This window comes from Vicia villosa, unplaced genomic scaffold, assembly GCF_029867415.1.
Source record: "Vicia villosa cultivar HV-30 ecotype Madison, WI unplaced genomic scaffold, Vvil1.0 ctg.003604F_1_1, whole genome shotgun sequence".
In the NCBI taxonomy this organism is placed as follows: Eukaryota; Viridiplantae; Streptophyta; class Magnoliopsida; order Fabales; family Fabaceae; genus Vicia; species Vicia villosa.
The window spans coordinates 89,093-109,254 of NW_026706252.1; the positions used below are offsets into that span (position 1 = coordinate 89,093).

At 40.6% G+C, this 20,162-nt stretch overlaps 2 protein-coding genes across 2 annotated transcripts; one reads left to right on the top strand and one right to left on the bottom strand.

Moving 5' to 3' along the window:
- The first annotated feature begins 656 nt into the window (after positions 1–656).
- Positions 657–6,653, top strand: LOC131641265 (zinc finger CCCH domain-containing protein 53-like). Its single transcript, XM_058911568.1, has 9 exons — positions 657–936; positions 1,333–1,388; positions 1,469–2,722; positions 2,799–2,951; positions 3,054–3,289; positions 4,043–4,088; positions 5,254–5,339; positions 5,434–5,591; positions 5,698–6,653. The coding sequence occupies exons 3-8, from the start codon at positions 2,586–2,588 to the stop codon at positions 5,478–5,480; spliced, it is 705 nt and encodes a 234-aa protein (XP_058767551.1). The 5' UTR covers positions 657–936; positions 1,333–1,388; positions 1,469–2,585; the 3' UTR covers positions 5,481–5,591; positions 5,698–6,653.
- Positions 6,654–9,458: 2,805 nt separating this feature from the next.
- On the bottom strand, positions 9,459–10,829 carry LOC131641267 (uncharacterized). Its single transcript, XM_058911570.1, has one exon. It carries the CDS (start codon positions 10,827–10,829, stop codon positions 9,459–9,461), a length of 1,371 nt encoding a protein of 456 aa, XP_058767553.1.
- Between the last annotated feature and the right edge of the window lie 9,333 nt (positions 10,830–20,162).

Genomic DNA, 20,162 nt, shown 5'->3' on the forward strand with positions numbered 1-20,162 from the left:
TACCTTAAATTGTGATAAGTTTGTAATAAGAAATTATCATATATTTTAACGAGTGTCCGTTAGATTTTTCTATAAATTTTTCAGTGAATTTTCCATCAATTATTTAAACTTTTAAATATTTTTGTAGAACTGCTTGCTGACAGGTTAATTATGTTTTTCATCAATAGAATTTTGCTTAAAAAGCTTCTCATTTGAAAATTCATTTGCAATTTTTTTAAATAAATTAAAATATTTTCAATATACAAAGCTTCTCATTTGAAAATTCATCTACAATTTTTTTAAATAAATTTAAAATTATTTCTAAAATTTAAATTTAATCTCATTTATCAAGTATACATTTTGTGTTATAGAAAATTTTGAAACATAAAATTAAAAATAACTATAAAAAATAGAAAAATAAAATCTGTTGATAATTAAACAAATTTGAAAAATAATAATAAAAAAGCTATAAATAAATTGAAAAATTAAATATGTTAAAAATGAAATAGTGGAATCAAACCCATAATCTACCTGTATTGAACCAAAGATTCTACCACTAAGACAATATTTTTAAAATGTAGTCTCTTAATTTAAATTAAAATTAAAACAAAAAATAAAATAAAATTAAGGAAAGGAAGGAAAGTCAGCGACAGTGGAAGAGAAACAAACAAAAGCGCTTTTTCCAAAAGCTCCAACGGAGCGCTTATTTTCTAAAAGCTATTTTTTTTCCTCTCATCTTCCTCACACGTGATAACAACAATACGCTCAAAGTCTTCATCTATCTTTTCAGATAAAGAGCTTCACAGTTATGTTTGGTGTTCGCGAAGTTTTTCTGTTCAGAATCGGAGTTGCTACTCAATTCTGTTTTGGTTCGAGTTTGGAGGTTTCAACGCAGTGCAGAGTTTGGAGGTTTCGACGCAGTGCAGAGTTTGGCTTCGAGCAGAGCTTTCGCTACAGGTTTGTTTCGATTTCAAATCGAGTTTTGTTTCAGTTTAGAATTTGATTTACGTATTATGTTCAAAATTGGTTGCGTTTTGAAATTTTTGCATTTTTACTGTTTCGACTCAATTAAGGGTTCTGCTACAGTTTGAGTTTGATTCACAAGATGTTCGATGAAATGTCTCAACCAGATTCTCTCTTCTTTTTGCTTCAGTTTTGATTTTCTTATGTTATGATGTTGTGTTGTTGATGATTTATGTTCAAATTGTAGCTTGTGAATTGGTTATGATGTTGTCGTTATTGCCGTCTTGCAACTTGCATTTTCAAATAATCGCACTTATTTATAGTTCTCATTTTTTGATGTATTGAATTGAATACATTTATTCACTTGATTCAGTTATTTCTACATTTCAGCATGATACCAAATACTACTACAGAATTGGAAGTGAGGATTCTTCTCGAGAATTTTGGTACGTTGTCTGTCTTCCCACCAATATTTTAATATGATAGTAATACTAATAATATATTTACTTGCTTGTTTATGAACCAGGGCAATGAAACAATCAGCTTCAGCTTTATGGATTGTACAAAGTTGCCACCGAAGGAGTGTGTTATGGACTTACCAAATTCCTGAGAGAAAGTTTCTTATTATTTCCCAAATCCACATTCACAAAGCCTGCAAATGACGACTTGTACAATTCTCGGTTCAACGAGGAACTGTATAGAAGTATTCACTAGTTCTTGAAATCTGTTACTCTCAGCATAATCGTCAAATGCAGATGGAGCAATAGATTAAGTAGAATTATGCAGGTTAGAACTATACCTTTCAATCCGTGTTAATTGTAGTTTGTTTTAATTCTGCTACGCAACCGTGCTATGGAACTGCTATAGTTGCAATTTCATAATATTTTGTTCAAAATAGTGTATAGCAGAAACAATGGCATTTTGTTTAAATTCTGCTAAGCAATAACTCCGTAGCACCGCAATTTAACAATATTGCATAGTCATTAAGTGAAAACTGCAGACGGAACAATTGATTAGGTGGAATTCTGCGGGTGAGAACTGAACTCTTCAATAGTACCTATATTGGTTAGATTTAATTCAATGGTTAATAATTTCTCTCTTCGGCACGATCCTTTTATCAGGCACTTTCAGCTACCATAAATTGATGCAAATATTAACCCTGACTTTCATATGTGATGGGTTATTCTATTACTTTCAAGTGTAATCACTCCCGTTTCTGAGAATGTAGTTTTGGACCAAGATAATTTCTGGCCAACATTTATGATCCATTCCTCTGTTATCTTTTAGCTACTGCCAGGAAAAACCTTTCATCAAAAAATTATTTGCTTTCGCTTTCGCTTTCAATTATATCATTCACTTAATGACTAAAATCCTTGCTTAATACTTGGTTCTGTTTTTCTTTTGTTTTGAATTCACTGCCTGGTTGGCAGAAGTAAAGCTGATAATTGTTTTGATATTGTAGACATGGAAATAGTTGTAGGTTCTATCATAATGGACAAGCTGTTTCTGAGCTGTACGGAAACAGCATTGCTGCTAACAATGACAGACAAGTGATTTCGCTTGGATCACTGGCGAAACTAGAGTCGGAAATCGTTGAACTTTTGAAACAAAGAGGAGGTGTTATTTAAATTGCTTCACTTCCAATGGCATACTATGATAAGTACAAAAAGGCCTTACAGGAAGAAGGTTACCTAGCTGAGAGCCAGCGACATGGTAAGTCAGGCTGCAATTTGACGAGGCTGCTGATTCTGTTGAGAAACAGCATTCGGCTAATTGACCGGTATAGAATTTGAAATAGAATTTTCAATGGTGTGTTCTTTAAGTAATAAATTGGTTGAGTTTTTCTTACTTTATAGGCCTCGTGGGCAGCATGCGGTGGTTTTGGCCGAAGATGCGGCAAAATTCATGGGAAAGGCGGACTGTCAAAATATTAGTGCATCACAGCAAATTTACTTGACATTTCCAGCTGATAGCACTTTCTCTGAAGATAATGTATCAAACTACTTTAGGTACATTGTTATATAACTCTTATCGTGTCTATTATCGATTTTGTGTTAGAAAATTCTATCTATTTTAACGTTTTTGTTTAACTATGTATATAACTACTTTAGGTACGTTTTTGTTCAAGAATCCGAAAAAAGGAAGACGGCAATTCTGAAAAGCGAAGCAAACCGAAAGCTCGTTCCGCCGCTACGCAACCGACGCGGACAACAACAACCACATCGTTGTCAACGCCCACCACCGACCGAGAGCCACCACTCAACCGCAACAGCACCGGCCAGCCTCACAACGCTATTACCAATCCAAGCTACCGTGACGCAGTTGCCGATGCCCCCACTTCCGTTCGGTATGCATCCTTTTTCTAATGGTTGTTTGATATTAAAAAGTATGAATCTTGTTTATAAGGCTGTAGTTTCAATGAAAATCAATAAAAAGTATGGTGAGTTTCTTTTTCTTAGTTTAGATCTTTTGTTTTAATTCATCTCTGTTGGATAAGTAGATGTAGATTCCCTTAAGCCTGTTTGGATAAACATCTCAATTAAACGCTTAGAATAATCCTTTATCATATACTGGTAAATGTTTGTGCATAAGCTAGTTTTATAATAGAATATAAAATAAAGCCAAATTGTTTTCATTTAAGTTGTAAGCTGTTTTTCGGAAGTTATCCTTAATAGTTTTTGAAAGTAAGCTAAAAACAGTTTATGCACATATGCATAAGCTGTCCCGATAAACCTTAAAACTGTCTTTAATCAACTTAAGTTTGAGATGCATTTTATGTGTAATAGTGAGACTACTGAATTTGTATGTTTTATTTCTTTGGAAGTTTAGTCCAATTGGATATTTAAAACTGTTACTTCCAGGCTGAAATACAAACAGAGAGACAGAGAATACTTCTGTTAGATACGTCGAAAGCGCCAGTTGAGACTATACGCTTATCTGTTACTATTAGTTTATGAAATTTATAGAAAATGTTATTCACCGGTTGGACACCTAATCTGTGACTACTCCTGCCTCAGACGATTCCACCTATTTTTATTTTCTTTGTGAACATTCAAAATTCATATTTTTCTAGAGTTATCTTATTTTCTTCTGGCTGCAGGTTCCAAATTCATTAATTTCCCTTGTGACAGTGATATTGAGAAAAGGTAAGGATGATATAACTCAGTTGTATGCATTGAGAACAGTTGAGAATATTTGCAGCCAAGGAGGGGTCTGGGTGGGACGTTTCACCAGTCAAGATGTTATTAATAATCTCTGCTATATCTATAGAGCGGCAGGGAAACAAGAAAGCATGAGGCTTACTGCAGGATCATGTTTAGTACGCTTAGTTCGCTTTAATCTTTCCAGCATTCAATCTGTTATAGAGAAACTCTCATTCAAGGATCTAGCTTCTGCTCTTGTCAAAGGCAGTCCACGAGAGCAGCAAATTAGCTTAAATCTTCTTAACTTAGCAATGCTTGGAAGTCATATGCTCACAAATGTTGGAAGATACCTTATACAACTTTCAGAGGATAAGAATCTGATCCCAAGTCTTCTGTCCCTTGTTGAGCAGGGTAGTGTAGTGCTATGTTTAAAATTAAGGAATGCGAAGCAGAATCAAAGGATTCTGATTTTTAGATAAAATTAGAATAAGAAATTTTGATAGATGATTCCTAACTTCTGCTAGTTAGTCAAGCGATCAGTTAGTTACATTTACTAACACCCTGTAGGCAAAGACAAATTTGTTGATTATAGGGTGAGGTAATTGGATCTGTGACAAATATTGAGCGGAAAAGGATGATAAGGATTTAGTGAATGCCAACGGGAATCGTAGGATGATTCATAACTTCTGCTAGTTAGTAAAGCGGTTAGTTAGTTACATTTACTAACACCCTGTTACAACATTGCTATGTGTAGTTAAGTTTGTATCCATGTTCCTTTGCTGCCTTTTATATAGGATATAAAATAGACTTTTGTAAAAGAAATCATTCTGCTAATTAGTTCTTTTACAAATCTCAATATGAAAACCAGGAGCCAAGTTTGTGTCAATGTATTTGTGCTCATAGGTTTAAATGGAAACCAGGAGCAACTCATCTGAATATATTGGTAATAGGTTATGAACCACTGCTTTTTTGGTTAGATATTCTGGAATGGGAGAAACTGATGCAATTGAAAAGGGGGAAAAGAAAAGAACGTGAATTGCTTAATTTCTTAAGGAGTGGCAATAACCTTGCATGATTAAATAATTTTGGTGACTCTTGATAATGGAAATTACACAATCTTCTTATTCCAGCACTTCAATGAAACTAAATTGTGTTTATTGGAATACAGGGACACCTTTTCTTCCCCTCCATGTACTTTAGTGCAACCATCAATGCAAGTTGTTTCCGGAGATGCTTTTGATGTGCCAGAATTTGGTATTAAGTTATTAACGCACTTAAGCAACTATTATGTATTTTTTACCAGATGTATTATTTGTTAATTATTTTTTTCTATCCTTTCTTTTGACAGCTAAAAGCTTTTGCCCTCCGATATATCCTCTTGGAGAACAACAATGATAATTGACCGGAGGTAGCCCTCTAATATGCTTCCACGCTCTCCAGATCATACCTTTCCCACTTCCACCATCCTTTGCTTCTCAAACTGTTATTCACTGTCAGCCACTTATGGTATGTGCAGGTTTTTACAATAAATGATCTGTTACGGACTTACAGTGCACCATTTTTATATATTTTTGACAGTAATATTATTTGAAGTTTTTTCTTCTTCTTCCAGATTCATCTCCAAGAAGAATCATGCCTGAGGATATCCTCTTTTCTAGCTGGTGGTATTGTTGTCAGTTCTGGTGACATTTTACCAGACTTCTCAGTGAAATCTTTTATTTTTACTCTCAAAGGACTGGATCTTACAGTTCCTTTTGACAAGACCAAATTGGATATTTCTCGAACTGACATGGACGATACAGTCCATAACTCCTTTACAGGAGCAAGGCATCATATTGAAAGCCTTGTATTTTTAGATTCAGCTTCATTGAAACTAAGAATGCTGAACCTTGAGAAGGATCCTGCTTGCTTCTGTCTTTGGGAAGGTCAACCAATTGATGCTACCCAGAAGAAGTGGACTGTCTCAGCATCCCAGCTTACTTTGTCTCTAGAAGCATGCATAGGTACAACTGGACATCAGACCTCAGGATTATGGAGATGTGTTGATCTGACAGAAGCTTGCATTGAGGTAGCCATGGCAACAGTTGATGGAAGCCCGTTGTCTCTAATAGAAGTTTGTCTTTGCCTACATGTTAATTTCTGGCACATGATTTGTCTTTTGGAGAAAACCACTATTGCATAACTTTGGTGATTATACATATTGTTTAGTATTTAGTAGAAGCAATACATATCTAGAGACTGTATAAATTATTTTTTTTTTAATTTTTTAAATAATTTACCTGCGGATTTACCTGTGGAAACTTCCTGCGGATTTACCTGCAGAAATTTCCTGCGGATTTACCTGCGGAATTAACTGCGGAACTTCCTGCGGAACTTCCTGCGAAAATATTACCCACGAAGGTTTTAGCTGGGGACAAAAACCGCAGGAAAATCCGCAGGTAAAGTGTTTCCTGCGGAATTATAGCTAAAATCCGCAGGAAATTCTAGTATTTCTAGTAGTGTCTGCATACAAAAATTATTTAGGTCCCATATAATAATTTAGTTATTAAAAAAATTATTTATCAATTAAATTACAGGCAATTAATTAATTAAGTGCATTAATTGTAACATTTACCTTGTATCGATACAATGGGTGAATCATGTAAAAAAATACTATGGTGATTAACATATGCTTTTGAGAGTTTATTTTTCCTTATGATATATTTCCTGGCACCTAATTTTGATGTAGCTGCTCTTGAGTTATTGGTGGAAGCGGACATTTGAATGTAAATTATGTTACCTACAAAAGGTTTAAATTAGTTAAAATAAAAATATAACAATAATTAAATCATAAAGAATATAAAATGAATAAATTACCTGGTTTTCTGTTTAAACAGCAAGTTGAATTCGTAAGATGTGTATGTAGCCGATATGGAAATGATACTTTGAAAGTATTTTCCGTGTCTATATATAATAGTGAGTTTTTAAAGTTTTTTTTTAAGCAAGAATTTCATTAATTAAAAAGAGAACTAAGGGTTCTCCAACCTTGATACACAAGCAACGGTCCTTGACCGACAACACGATATTACAATCCAAGTATGTCTACGTCATAAAAGACAACGAGTCTTTTGAAAAAACATAAAAACTAACATTTGGAAGAGCAATATTGCCAAAAAAGCTCCATCTCCACACCAAAATCTTAATGTTCCAAACTATGTTATTTATATTCCACACCTCATTTCTAAAACAAAATCCATTTCTAGTCAACCAAATAATCCAAGAGGTTGCCAACCATAACACCCCCAATTTGCCTTTTTTAATCCTTTTAACAAGGCTCCAAGTGTACCATTCCATAAAAGACGGAATACACCCATCCACGTTTCCTCCCGGACAAACCGGAAAATCCACCCACAAAGCAATTTCTTTCCAAACAATCTTAATCACATTACACCCAACAAACAAGTGATCTCTCTCCTCCTTATGCAAATCGCAAATAACACAATTAGAATTAGGAGAAGAAGAAGATAAAATAATACCTCTACATAATAATTGATCTTTAGTAGGTAACCTATTAACAAAAAGTCTCCACCCGAAGACTTTGATCTTAAACGGAATCGACATTTTTCAAATCCATTCCAACACTTCGTCAAACTTATTCGGAGGACCATACGGTAAACGCAATAAGGTATACGACCCATAGCACGAAGAAACCGAAAAACCTTTTTCCACATCAATATCCCATTCCACGGTATCTTTTACACTATTGAAGCCGTTAAAAGTCTCCAAAAGGGACTTTAAAACCGTAAGGGAAGGTAACAAACCCTCCGGCACCGAAACCACCTCCGGAATGCCTAAATCTCCCCACCGCCAAACCCCGTCATAAACACCTCCCATGGCCGCTACCGATACTTTTTTCAACAAAGAAACGGCATAAAGATCCGGAAAATAATCCTTCAAAATATAACTATCTAACCATCTACCATCCCAAAAAGGAGTATTATAACCGTTTCCTACCACAAATTTACAATTAGAAACCAACGGGTCTTTAAAAGAAAAGGTAGAAGAACTAACCTTTACAATATCGCTCCACCAAAAAGAGAAAGAATTCTTTTTAGTTGTATCACCTCCACATGTAACCAACAAACAAAGGTCGCCGTAACGGGCTTTTAGAACTTCCAACCATAAAGCGGCATCCCCTTGAAGAATTCTCCATCTCCATTTGTTTAAAAGAGCAAGATTGAAATTGGAAATGTTTTTGATCGCTAACCCCCCTTTCAAGTACGGTAAAGTCACTACTTTCCAACCAACCCAATCAATGCATCTCTTATCCTCCGTACCTCCCCATAAGAAATTACTTTGAATCTTGTTAACTTCTTTCACAACTTTCGACGGCATCTTGTAAAAAGACATAGTAAAAATTGTAAGAGAACGCAAAATAGATTTCAAGAGAGTGATTCTACCTCCTAGATTGAGATACCGATTCTTCCACCCCGCCAACCGCTTTCTCATTTTATCCAAGAGAGGAGACCAAGTGGATATCTTCCTTGGATTACAACCGATAGGAATGCCCAAAAAAGAGAAACAACTATCTTCAATCTTGCAAGAAAGATAAAAAGCCGCGGCATCTAAAAAATGAGGTGACACATTAATACCAATTAATTTACTTTTATGGAAATTAATGTCGAGACCCGACACTAGCTCAAAAGCTTTCAACACAATCTTTACCGCCTTAACATGCTTCCACGACCCTTCGCCAATCAACAAAGTGTCATCCGCGAATTGAAGAATATCCACACTACACCTTCGTTTTATGACAAAGTTCTCAAACTCACCTATGTCGATGGATTTTCTAACCAACCTTGTTAAAGCCTCCGTAACTAGCACAAATAGAAAAGGCGATAAAGGGTCTCCTTGACGTAACCCCCTCTTCACCTCAAATTCCTTAGTTGGACTACCATTTACCAACACCGACATGTTACTATTAAAAACCAATAAATCCATCCACTTCCTCCATCTCTCCCCAAAACCAAGAGTAACAAGCAAATGACTAAGAAAATCCCATGATACTTTATCATAAGCTTTTTCAAAATCAACTTTAAAAAGAATACAAGGGGTACCTTCCTTTTTAGCATAATCTACAACTTCATTTGCAACGAGAACTCCATCAAGCAAACATCTTCCCGGGACGAAGGCACTTTGACTATGAGAAACTATAGAATTCAAAACTTTCTTCAATCTTCCCGCCAAGATTTTAGCCATCAACTTATACATACAACCCACCAAACAAATCGGTCTATAATCATCCAAGGAAAGAGGGTTAGAAGTCTTCAGAACTAACGCCAAAAAAGAAGATGTAACCGCCTTGGACAATTCTCTCCCCACATAGAAATGATCCTAGAATCTCATAAAATCTTCCTTCAAAAAAGACCAACATCTCTTTATAAAAAGAAATGAAAAACCATCTGGTCCCGGGCTTTTGGAAACGCCGCAACCATCTATAGCCTCCTTTACCTCATCCTCTTGAAAAGATCTCTCTAACCACCCTTTTTCATCTACGCTAATCTTATCAAACAAGATCCCATCAAGACTAGGAGAAACACCGTCCACAACTTTGAATTTGCTAGAAAAATGATGAACCACTTCCTCTTTAATGTCCATAACCGAAGATAAATATCCCGTAGGAGAATTGATCGGCCCAATGTGGTTGCGTCTTCTCTTCTCTCTCACAACTTTATGAAAAAAACCACTATTGGAGTCGCCTTCTTTAAGCCATTTAATTCTCGATTTTTGAGCTAACATATTCTCTTTAATTCTCAAATTAGTCCAAAACCGACTAGTAGCTTCCTTCCTTTCCTTTAATATATCAATATTAAGATCCTCCGCTTCCAACTCTAATCTATCATCGCCTATGTTAATATCCCTGACACCTTCCTCCACATCCAAGTCCATTCTACCAAAAACCTCTTTGTTCCACCATCTTAGTCTATCTTTAAGAAGGCGAAGCTTTTCTTTCAAAACAAAGTCCCCTCTATCTTCCACCCTAAACCCTTTCGATTCCCTCTCCACAAAAGGAAAGAAAGTATCAAAAGAAAACCAATCATTGTTGAAAAAGAATGGTTTTGGACCCCAATTGTTATTATCAATTTCTAACCATATAGGACAATGGTCGGATACATCTCTATTGCCAACAAATTGACCCACCACGCCCCAATCTCTCACAACCTTGTCCACCACAAGAAACCTATCAATCCGACTCATCGATTTCCCATCTCCGCTATACCAAGTGAATTTCTTTCCTTTGCAAGGAATGTCAACCAATCTACTATCTTCAATGAAAGCCGAGAATTCAAGAGAATTGTTATAATTACTCGCCATACTTCTACCTTTCCTCTCTCCTCTTTCCTTTACCGCATTGAAATCACCGCCCATGATCCAATCTCCATCATTGAACTTCTCTTTCAACTCCAACAAAGAGCTCCATAACAATCTTTTCTTCACCAAATCACAAGATGAATAAATGTTAACAAGATAATAAAGATTGTTGTTCTTCATGAATTTAACTCCTAGGAATCCTTCCCCTCTAAAGCTAGATATAACCTCCAAACTCTCCTCCTTCCAAAGAATTAATAAGCCCCCCGATCTTCTTACTGAATTAGAGAATGAAAATCCGATGCCTTTGTTACACCAAAAACTCAAAGCTACAAACTCTTGTAAATTTGAGATCTTGGTTTCTTGAATTAAGAAAATGTCCGTCTTGTTCTTCATGATCAAATAACTAATCCTTTTTATTTTAAGGACGTTCCCCCCCTCTAATGTTTAAGGAGCCTATAAACATAAAGGACCTTTTAATTTCTCCTTCTTACTACAATTTCTCAAACAGCTTGTTTCTCCAAACCTTCTAATTTCTCAATCATAATCTTCTTACCTCCCTCAAAAACCACCCCCAAAGCTTCCATATTCGACCACATCTTGGAGCCCGCTTCACTATCCAAATTCCCCCATAACCTTTTGTTATTTATGTTAATTTCCAACGAATTAGATTGACTATGCAAAGAAAAAGAATCGCTGCCTCCTTCCTTGTTGCACGGCTCAGACAAAGCAATTATACCATCACTGTATGTTTTGAAAGCCACCGCATTCCCAACAGAATTGGGTCCCTTTTTCTTCCCAATCTTTACCCCTTCAAAATTCAAATTCTGCCCTCTAGAAATTGAGATGGAACTTATAGCCTTTTTGTGAAGAGATCCCCCGAAGTCAGCCAAATTACGGTATAAAATCCTGTTCGCACGCCGTTTTTTCTTAAATTTCACCGAGATGATTGCCTTGTCAAAGGAGATACTTCTCTGCTGCAGTTTACAAGCTGTACCATACCTGTTCCCATCTAAACTAAACCCCTTCGAAACGTTTTCCAACACCTTCTCAGACTCCCGGACCTCCGAAAACAACGGATTTTCCTTAACCAAAGAGAGAGCCGAATCTGTAGAGCCAACATCAACAACAACTGACTTCCCCTGCCCCTCCAACACAAACCGCTCCTTCAATACAACATTACAACCGGAAAAAAATTCACTAGATTCCACACCAGCTTCCTGAACCTTGGCCTGCGGAATAACGCTCCCCCCACTTGGTTGTTCTCTATCTTCGAGATCCAAAATTCCTACTTTAGAGCCTGCCGACTCGACAGAAGCAGAGAATTCCTCTATGGTGTCTTCATCGTCTATCATAACTCTTAGCGAGGCAGATTCGGTGTGGTCGAAATCAGAGCTAGAGAGAATAGATTCAGAGTTACCTGAGTCCTGTAGGGGTCTGTCGCTCTCTTCCCGAATCAAAAGTTGATGCATAGAACCGTCAACCTCAACCGAAAATAAATCCTGTACCGATTGTAGCAGAGGGATTTCCACCATCATCCTTGCAACGTCAAAAAAGAGCCATTCACTTGTTCTTTTATCAATACAAATGAACCTCCCCAAATGATTGGCCAGACTAGTAAAGAATTCAGGGCACCAAGCTGTTGCTGGAACACCAAAAATCTTTAACCAAACTATTCTATTGCTGTCACAAGTACCTGCCTCCCATCTTCTCACATCTTCAAAATAGTTCGTCCACCATGTTTCTCTATCGCGAATAAGCTGATCAATAATTCCTTCTTCAGATTCTTCCAACAAGCATAGAGAACTACCCAATGGAGAAATCGTAATGTTGTAATAGCCTTCCATCTCCATCTTAGTTTGAAGGCTATAAACTGAGCCCAAAATCGACACTTTCCCCACATAAGCCTTATGGAAACGCTTTGTAACCTCCTCCGAAGAGTTGAAAACCAACCCACTCTTCTTCTCTGTACTAACCTCCTCTTTGCTCTTGTTGTTGACTACTTCCACAAACGAGCGGTTCCATCTAGCTGAATTATTGTCTCGTCCCACCTGTAACCTCATATCTCTCGCTGCTGTTGCAGAATGAGGCACCGCATTGACCAAGCCAGAATTCCTACCTTGAAACTTCCCTTGATTCCGTTCAAACCTCGGCAAGTTAGCGTGAATTTTCCTACCCAAAATTTGAACATTATCCACCTCTATCGCCAAACGCCTCGCGTCTACAACTTCCTTGAATCTAGCGAAACCGAATCTTTTTCCAGCATTATTTCTTCTGGGAGCAACAGCGACCTCGACAACTTGACCAATGCAACCAAACAAATCAAACAGATCTCTTGCTTTGATGGTATCGGGAAAGTCAGAGACATAAATCGAAGTGAGGCTTCTAAAATCAACCTCTTTTAGATAAAACCTAAATGGGAAGGAGTCCCATACAGGTGCCCAATTCCTGAAATTTCTCCTCCGTACCTCCTCCCAACCCGAACCGTTTTGAATATTGACTCTGTTCATGATTGAAATCCTAACCACCAGCACTAAAGACCACAAAACCAGAGCACCACAACCCTAGATACCAAGAAAAGAAACAAGCCAGATGTAAACCCCAACTCCAGAAGCTGCTCGAAGAGAACCTACAACAAAAGCCCCTAAAAATCCCCTCAACAAAAGCCCCTAAGAACAGGAATTTAAACCGAAGATGAAGCGATTTGGGAACCCTTGCTAACAGTCTCCATCAGAAACAGTTAACGGATGAAGAAGGGGAAGCGAAGAGCGGCGTCGGCGTTCATTGCTAATAGATGTGAGTTTTTAAAGTTAGTTCCTATAAATGTAAAACAATTACCATTAATTTAGTAAGTAATTAGTAAATACCATTAATTTAAATAATTGTAGTAACAAACCATCTAAAATGGCTGCTAAACCTTAGGTTCAAATATTTCCATAAAGTCACATCAAATCTCCACTAATTAATTATTGACACTTATGTGTGTGTATATATATATATATATATATATATATATATATATATATATATATATATATATATATATATATATATATATATATATATATATATATATATATATATATATATATATATATAGGGAAAAAAGGAAATGCACCGACAGTGTAAAGTATTTTTACACTGTCAACCAATGAGAGACATGCATCATAATAAAGCCCATTTTTAATTTTAAAAAATTGTAATTACATGGCAAATTAAAACATTTTGATTGGTTGTATGTGTAAAACTGATTTACACTGACAGTGCACTATTTTTAAACTCTTAAATATATTATTAATTATATAAATAAATAATTTTTATAAGGTCTTTTGTGAAAATATTTTGTAAAAAATATTTGGAACGTGGAGATACCATTATTTAAACGTGGAGAGAGATTCAAGAGATATAAGTATTTAATTTTATTATTTATAAATGATTAGAATAACAAATTATTATAAATGAATAATAACATCTGTTAGTCACTAAATAAAAATGTTCACCGTAAAAGTGGGGAATGGAGTTATGTAGGAGACATGGAGAAAGCTTTATTACATATTATAACTTTTAGGTCAAAATTTAACATTAATTAGGGTTTAAGATTAGGAATGTATGGTTATTTGAATGAGTAAGTAAAAGAAGTAGTTGTTTAGAGTTTATTTTATTTAATATATTTAATAATAATTAGTGTGTTTTATCGGATTCCATCAACTAAAAAATAGGAGACAATGAGGTTAGTTCTTTTAGGATTTATTTTATTTAATAATTAATAATGTATTTAGCCAGTTTCCAATCAACTAAAAAATAAGAAATAATAAATTTAATTTATAACAAAACGTGGTTTTGTTTGTTTAATAAAAACAGCAATTTTAAAACAAATAAAAATTAAATAAATAGAGTGTGGAGAATTAATAGAGTGGGGTGGTTTTGTTTGAATTGATATTGATTTTTTATTTAATTAATGAAGAATTTTTGGGTGGCGGTGGTTAATTGATCAATAAAAACGTGAAAATTTTAGGATGATGATAATTTTTAGGTCAAAATTTAATATTAAACAGATTAGTAACTGATCGTACCTGATCAGAAGAATCGTCGTAGGCTGCTCGGACTGGATCTTCTAGGAAGTAGGAGGGGGGGTGTACCTGCAAGGTACTCCGATGCCAAAGTGAGAAGACGAGCAAAGGAGTGCAAGTACTAGCTAAAGGTTAGAAAGAAGTGAATACCTGACCCTCTAGTCAAAGAGGATATTTATAGCCCCCAGCGCTGGGCCATGATCTCGCTATTGGGTTGGATTCCCAAGCCCAACTAGGAGACTGCCAGGTTTCCTGAGCGGAAATATCGGAGGTGCGTGTATGCCCTCTGTCCTGGTTAACCGCTCCGAAGTTCAAGGGAGACGCGGTCTTTTAGGAGCCACGTGGGATCCGTGCTGTTCGGAGGGTTGGATATGAAGGAGCCCTGCGCGGAGCAGGGTCCTCGGCAACGAAGGTGTTCGTGGGAATGTTAGTGCCGAGCATTGGCTCGCGGGGAGCACACGATCATGCCGGGTGCCACATGCTCCGGGGATACGGGGCAGCCGAGCATGTCTAAGGTGGGCATCCTAGGTGCAGAAGAGGGTCATGGAGGAGTGTGGGCCTCTGAGGTTTACTGGGCCGAAACTATATTGGGCCTAACCTTGGCCCAGTCCAGAACAGGAGCCCCCCAAGTCGGAGCTTTCTGGTCAAGAAGCTGTGACTTTGCTTATGCTCGGACCCATGACCTTGGAAATGCCTGGCGAGATGGCTCCTCGTCAACCAGATGTGCCCGGAGGAACAGCCTGTGGAGGGGGCGAAACGTCGCGCGTGGGTGACACGCGCTGACGTGGCATAGGTAATGATGGCCTAGGGTCTAGAAGGCGGCGCTTGTCAGGAGAGGTGACGCTTCTCCTTCCGAGCCCTTTCCCTATAAAAGGGGGCGAATTCTCTCATTTGGTAGTTTTCCTCTCACTGTTTACTTGCTCGGCTTCAGACAGGCGTTCCTCGGAAGATACTCTTCCAGCTTGTTCATCATACTGTTCGTTACGACAGTCTTCGTCTACCGAAGAGTTCATCCAGTCATCGTCATCATGTCTTCACGTAAGTTCGTTTCCCTCTTCGTTGCTTTATTCTTTTCCTTAGGGTTTGTGTGCTCTATTTTCGCGGTCTTCGTCATCAACGTAGGCTGGGTCCGACGAGCGGTCGTTGCTTCCTCCTCGGGTTATCTAGGTGATGCCCGGGGCTAGCGTGGGTCGGTGGACCAGACGATGTCGGCGTTAGACCGTTGTGTCACGTCATTTTGTGAGTCCTCGGCTGACGGGCGTCTTTCCTTGATGGGGCTTTAGTCGGGGGCTCCGCCGCTCCTGCTCTACCCTTTCGCTTGCATTGCGGTGGAAGGGTGGATTTGATGAACTGTCGAATTCACTTTCTCCCTTCTGCGTGCAGGTGGATCTGATTCGAGCGTCAGCTCGGAGTCCAGCTCGGAATCTGATTCGTGGAGTAGCGAGTCGGACGACTCGACGACCACTAGTTCCGATGTTGAGATCATCGAGGATCGAAACGCGCCCTCTCTGGTCGACAATGACCATGTTGATTCTCCGGGTTCGGACGCCGAGGGAGGGGTTTCCCCAATGCCCTTGTTCAGTTACGAATGTACGGTTGCGCTCGACTGGATAGCTGACGAAGCCTTAACGGTCACTTCCCGATACACCGAGTCTTTAGACGGGGCCTTCAAAGAAGTTGAGGTTTTGGGAGAGGGTGAAGCGCCGAATTACCAAGTGATTTGCCCATCTCAGGACGAGCGCATATGCTCTCGGTTCAACGGGGATGGCTTTGCCATGTACGAATATGTGTTCAAGGAGCTCGGCTTCCGATTGCCCTTCTCCGATTTTCAGAAATCGATGATGGCGTTTCTAGGTTTGACGCCGTCCCAATTGCATCCGAATGCTTTTGCTTTTATGCGAGCATTCGAGATTGTCTGTAACTATTTGGGTATTGGCGCCACGACCGCATTGTTTGGCCGGTGTTTTCGTGTCCAAAGGCAGGCGGCAGACGGGCGATATAGCTGGGTCTCGTTCAGAAATGTCGAGCGGAAACTCTTCGGGATGTACACTGATTCTGTGAAAGGCTTCAAGGACCGGTACTTTTTCGTCCGTCCGCTCAGCCCAACGGCTTATTCTGAGGTGTCGGATCTCGTGGTCGTTCGTGATGCCGACGGGGAGATAGTGAGGGGCGAGGACGGAGAGGTAGCAAGGGAATTCTGTACGAGATTCCCGTTTTTCTGGTGGAAAGGTCACTTCTCATCTCCCCCGAAACATTACGTTTGGGAAGATGGGGATCTGGACGAACAGGACACAGAGTCATACTCGATCCTCTGTAAATACGTAGACAGCTTTACTATGTCTCAGTGGGTGACGAAGAATGGGAATCCCGTGTTGGACGAGAATGGTGTGCCGGTTGTGGAGCAGCGGCCTATTAACACTAAGGCTTTGTTATCTTGCCGGACTCCCGAGGAGACTCGGGCGTTGTTAGGTCGTGTCCATTCGCCCTGCTTTTCCTTTTCTGTCTAGTGTTTTTGCTAACTCATTTGTTTTCTTTTTTCTTTGCAGATGCCATGCCGGAGAAGGAGGACACGGTCCTGAAGATGGCTCTGGACGCGAAGAGGGTTCAGAAGAAGAAGAGTCGGGGAACCGGTGCTGCAGAGAATTCGGCCTCGGCAGGCTCTCCTCGGGTGAACTTAGACGAGAGGTCTCCCAAGAGGTCTCGTCCTACCGAGGGGGGACGCCATGAGCCGTCGAACCTAGGTCCCGAGCGTGCCTTTGTATTGCCTCCTTGCTACAAGGATGGAGGTTATTTTGAGAAGTTCCCCCTGGTTACCTCTCCGGATGAAGCTCGTCGGATCGGTGAGATGGACCCCCCGTCCCTTCAGAAACAGCTGGCGTGCGACAGCGCCGCCGTGATGAGGGTCTTGGGGATGGCCCAAATGTTAGCCAATGGTGGCTCGGGCTCGACCGAGGCCCTGAAGAAGGCGGAGGCGGCTAAGAAGGCTGCCGAGGACAAGATGAAGACCATGGAGGACGATCGCAAGGAGTTGAAGAAGAAGATCGATGCGGTTCTGAAGCAGAAGGACGGGGAGATTGCGGAGAAGAAAAAGCTTGCCGACCTTCAGCTTGAGTGGGCTCCCTCGGCTGACGAGTCGCCGGACGTGGCTGCTCTGCAGTCTAGGGATGAGTTCATGGAGAAGATAGATAGCCTGAAAATAAGCCTCGCCGACATGGCCGAAGCCGGGTTCGACCGTGCAGTTCGTCAGCTGAAATTTCTGAACCCTGGCCTGAAGGAGGATAATATTGGGCTTTCTTCGAAGATTGTGGACGGCGTGTTAGTGCCCGAGTCTCCTGGGAGTGAAGAGTAGATAGTGTGGTCCTGGGCCTGCGTGCCTATCTTCTTCGGCCTGCGTGCCATTTTATGTTTTGTTGGGTTATGCCCGGATTACTTTTGGGGGCCTGCGTGCCCGGCATTTTGATTGTAACCTTTGGACATCGCCGACCAATTTGGTCGGCCGTTTTAATGTTTTATAATCTTGCTTTCTTATATCTGTTTATTTACACCTTCAAAGTGTTATCGTTGTATGCTCGCATCTTGATAACTTATCTGTTGTGCTCGTAAGTCGAGGTATTTCCTTCATACTTAGGATATTTTTCGTTTTTAACCGGTTACGCTCGGGTATGCCGGGGACGTACTCCGTTTTTTGGTAACTGCTGACTTATGCTCGGATACGCCGAAGAGTTACCTCTATACTTGTGATATTATTGGTTTTTATGGACTATGCTCGGCCTAGATTGATTGCCCGGGCGTGTTGAGTACGGTCCGGGTGCGCAGAGCAGGTGTGCGCCGATAGCGAGCACGAGGCCGTGATTGGGGCCAAGTTCTCGCGGCGTGAACGATCCCATCGCGAGCTGGGGTTCTGCCGTGCAGGTACTTCCACGGAGGGTCTAGGTGTAGAGTCTTCCGTGTGGTCGGTCCTCCCGTTTTGTGGGGAAATTCGACCGTTGGTGTCGTGGAGTCCTCGCGTTCGTACCGATGACGCGGGTCCCTGCCCGGCTAGCACCAGTGTTGGATACAGGTGCCCGGGGGCGTTAGGTTGGGTCTAACTGTAATAACGTCTGAGTTTTTCAGCGTTCCAAGGCCGAGCAAGTTTTACTCCGAGGAGATCCTCGAGGTAATAGGCGCCGTTCTCGGTTTTATCGTAAACTCGGTACGGGCCTTCCCAGTTCGGGGCTAGTTTACCCTCGCGCGAATCCTTCATATTTCTGCGGAGCACTAGGGCGCCGACTTCGAATTCGCGCTTGATAACTTTAGTGTTGTAGCGGAGAGCTATCTGTTGTTTTAATTTTGCTTCTCGGAGGGAAGATCCTGTGCGGATCTCCTCGACCATGTCGAGCTCTTCCCTCATAGCCTCGTCGTTGAGCTCCTCTTCGAGGGGTGACTCGGTGCGCCGAGACGGTTCTCGGATTTCCACGGTGATCACGGCTTCGGTGCCGTAGGTTAGCCTAAACGGAGTTTCGCCCGTGCTCGAGTGGGGGGTTGTCCTATATGCCCAAAGTACACTATGTAGTTCTTCGACCCAAGCTTTTTTGGCTTCGCCGAGTCTCCTCTTTAGTCCTCGGAGGATGACTCGGTTGGCTGCCTCGGCTTGTCCGTTCGTCTGGGGATGCTCGACTGAGGTGAAGTGTTGCTTCGTGCCGAGCTTGGCCACAAACTCTTGGAACTTTCTGTCAGTGAACTGGGTGCCATTGTCGGTGACTATGGCCTGAGGCACCCCGAACCGGGCGAGTATGTTTCGCTTGTAGAAACGGAGCACGTTTTGAGACGTGATCTTGGCGAGCGCCTCGGCTTCTATCCATTTCGTGAAGTAATCGACGGCGACCACAAGATATTTATTTTGGTACGAGCCGACCGGGAATGGTCCGAGGAGGTCCATTCCCCAGGTGGAGAAAGGCCAAGGTGATGATAGAGATTTAAGTTCGTTAGGGGGAGCCAAGTGCATGTCGGCATGACGCTTGCATTTGTCGCATTTACGGACATGTTCTTTGGCGTCTTGTTGCATGGTCGGCCAATAGTAGCCGGCTCTGAGGGCTTTCCTCGCTAGTGATCGGCCGCCGAGATGCTGGCCATTGATCCCCTCGTGGAGCTCTTGGAGTATCTCAGATGCTTGCGATGTGTCGACACACATAAGGAGAGGGATGGAGAAGCCTCGTCGGTATAGTTTGTTCTCGATGACCGTGTACGAGCAGGCTCGTCTCTTGATAGTTGAAGCTTCCTTCGCGTTGGCAGGTAGTTCGTCCTTGGTGAGGAAGTTATATACCGGGGTCATCCAGCAATGGTCGTCCCCGATAGCAAACACTTGCAGAGCTTGCGCATTTTTGCTTATGCTCGGTCTGGGTAAGATTTCTTGGATTACCGACTTGTTTCCGCCTTTCTTTCTCGTACTCGCAAGTTTGGATAATATGTCAGCACGCGAGTTATGCTCCCGGGGAATGTGCTCGACGTATGCCTTTGAGAATTTTTTCATTTTCTCTCTGACGAGAGTGAGATACTCGGCCAGTGTGTCGTTTTTTGCTTGGTAATCGCCGCTGACTTGGGAAGCAACGAGCTGGGAGTTGGTGTAAATCATGACCTCTCGAGCTCCTACATCCTCGGCAAGACGTAGGCCCGCTAGGAG

Excerpts from the sequence above, each read along its gene's own strand:
- LOC131641265 (XM_058911568.1), top strand. The coding sequence starts at position 2,586 with ATGGCATACTATGATAAGTACAAAAAGGCCTTACAGGAAGAAGGTTAC. Across the intron at positions 4,089-5,253 it reads GACAGTGATATTGAGAAAAG|GGACACCTTTTCTTCCCCTC; the intron begins GTAAGGATGATA and ends ATTGGAATACAG. Across the intron at positions 5,340-5,433 it reads TTTTGATGTGCCAGAATTTG|CTAAAAGCTTTTGCCCTCCG; the intron begins GTATTAAGTTAT and ends TTCTTTTGACAG.
- LOC131641267 (XM_058911570.1), bottom strand. The coding sequence starts at position 10,829 with ATGAAGAACAAGACGGACATTTTCTTAATTCAAGAAACCAAGATCTCA.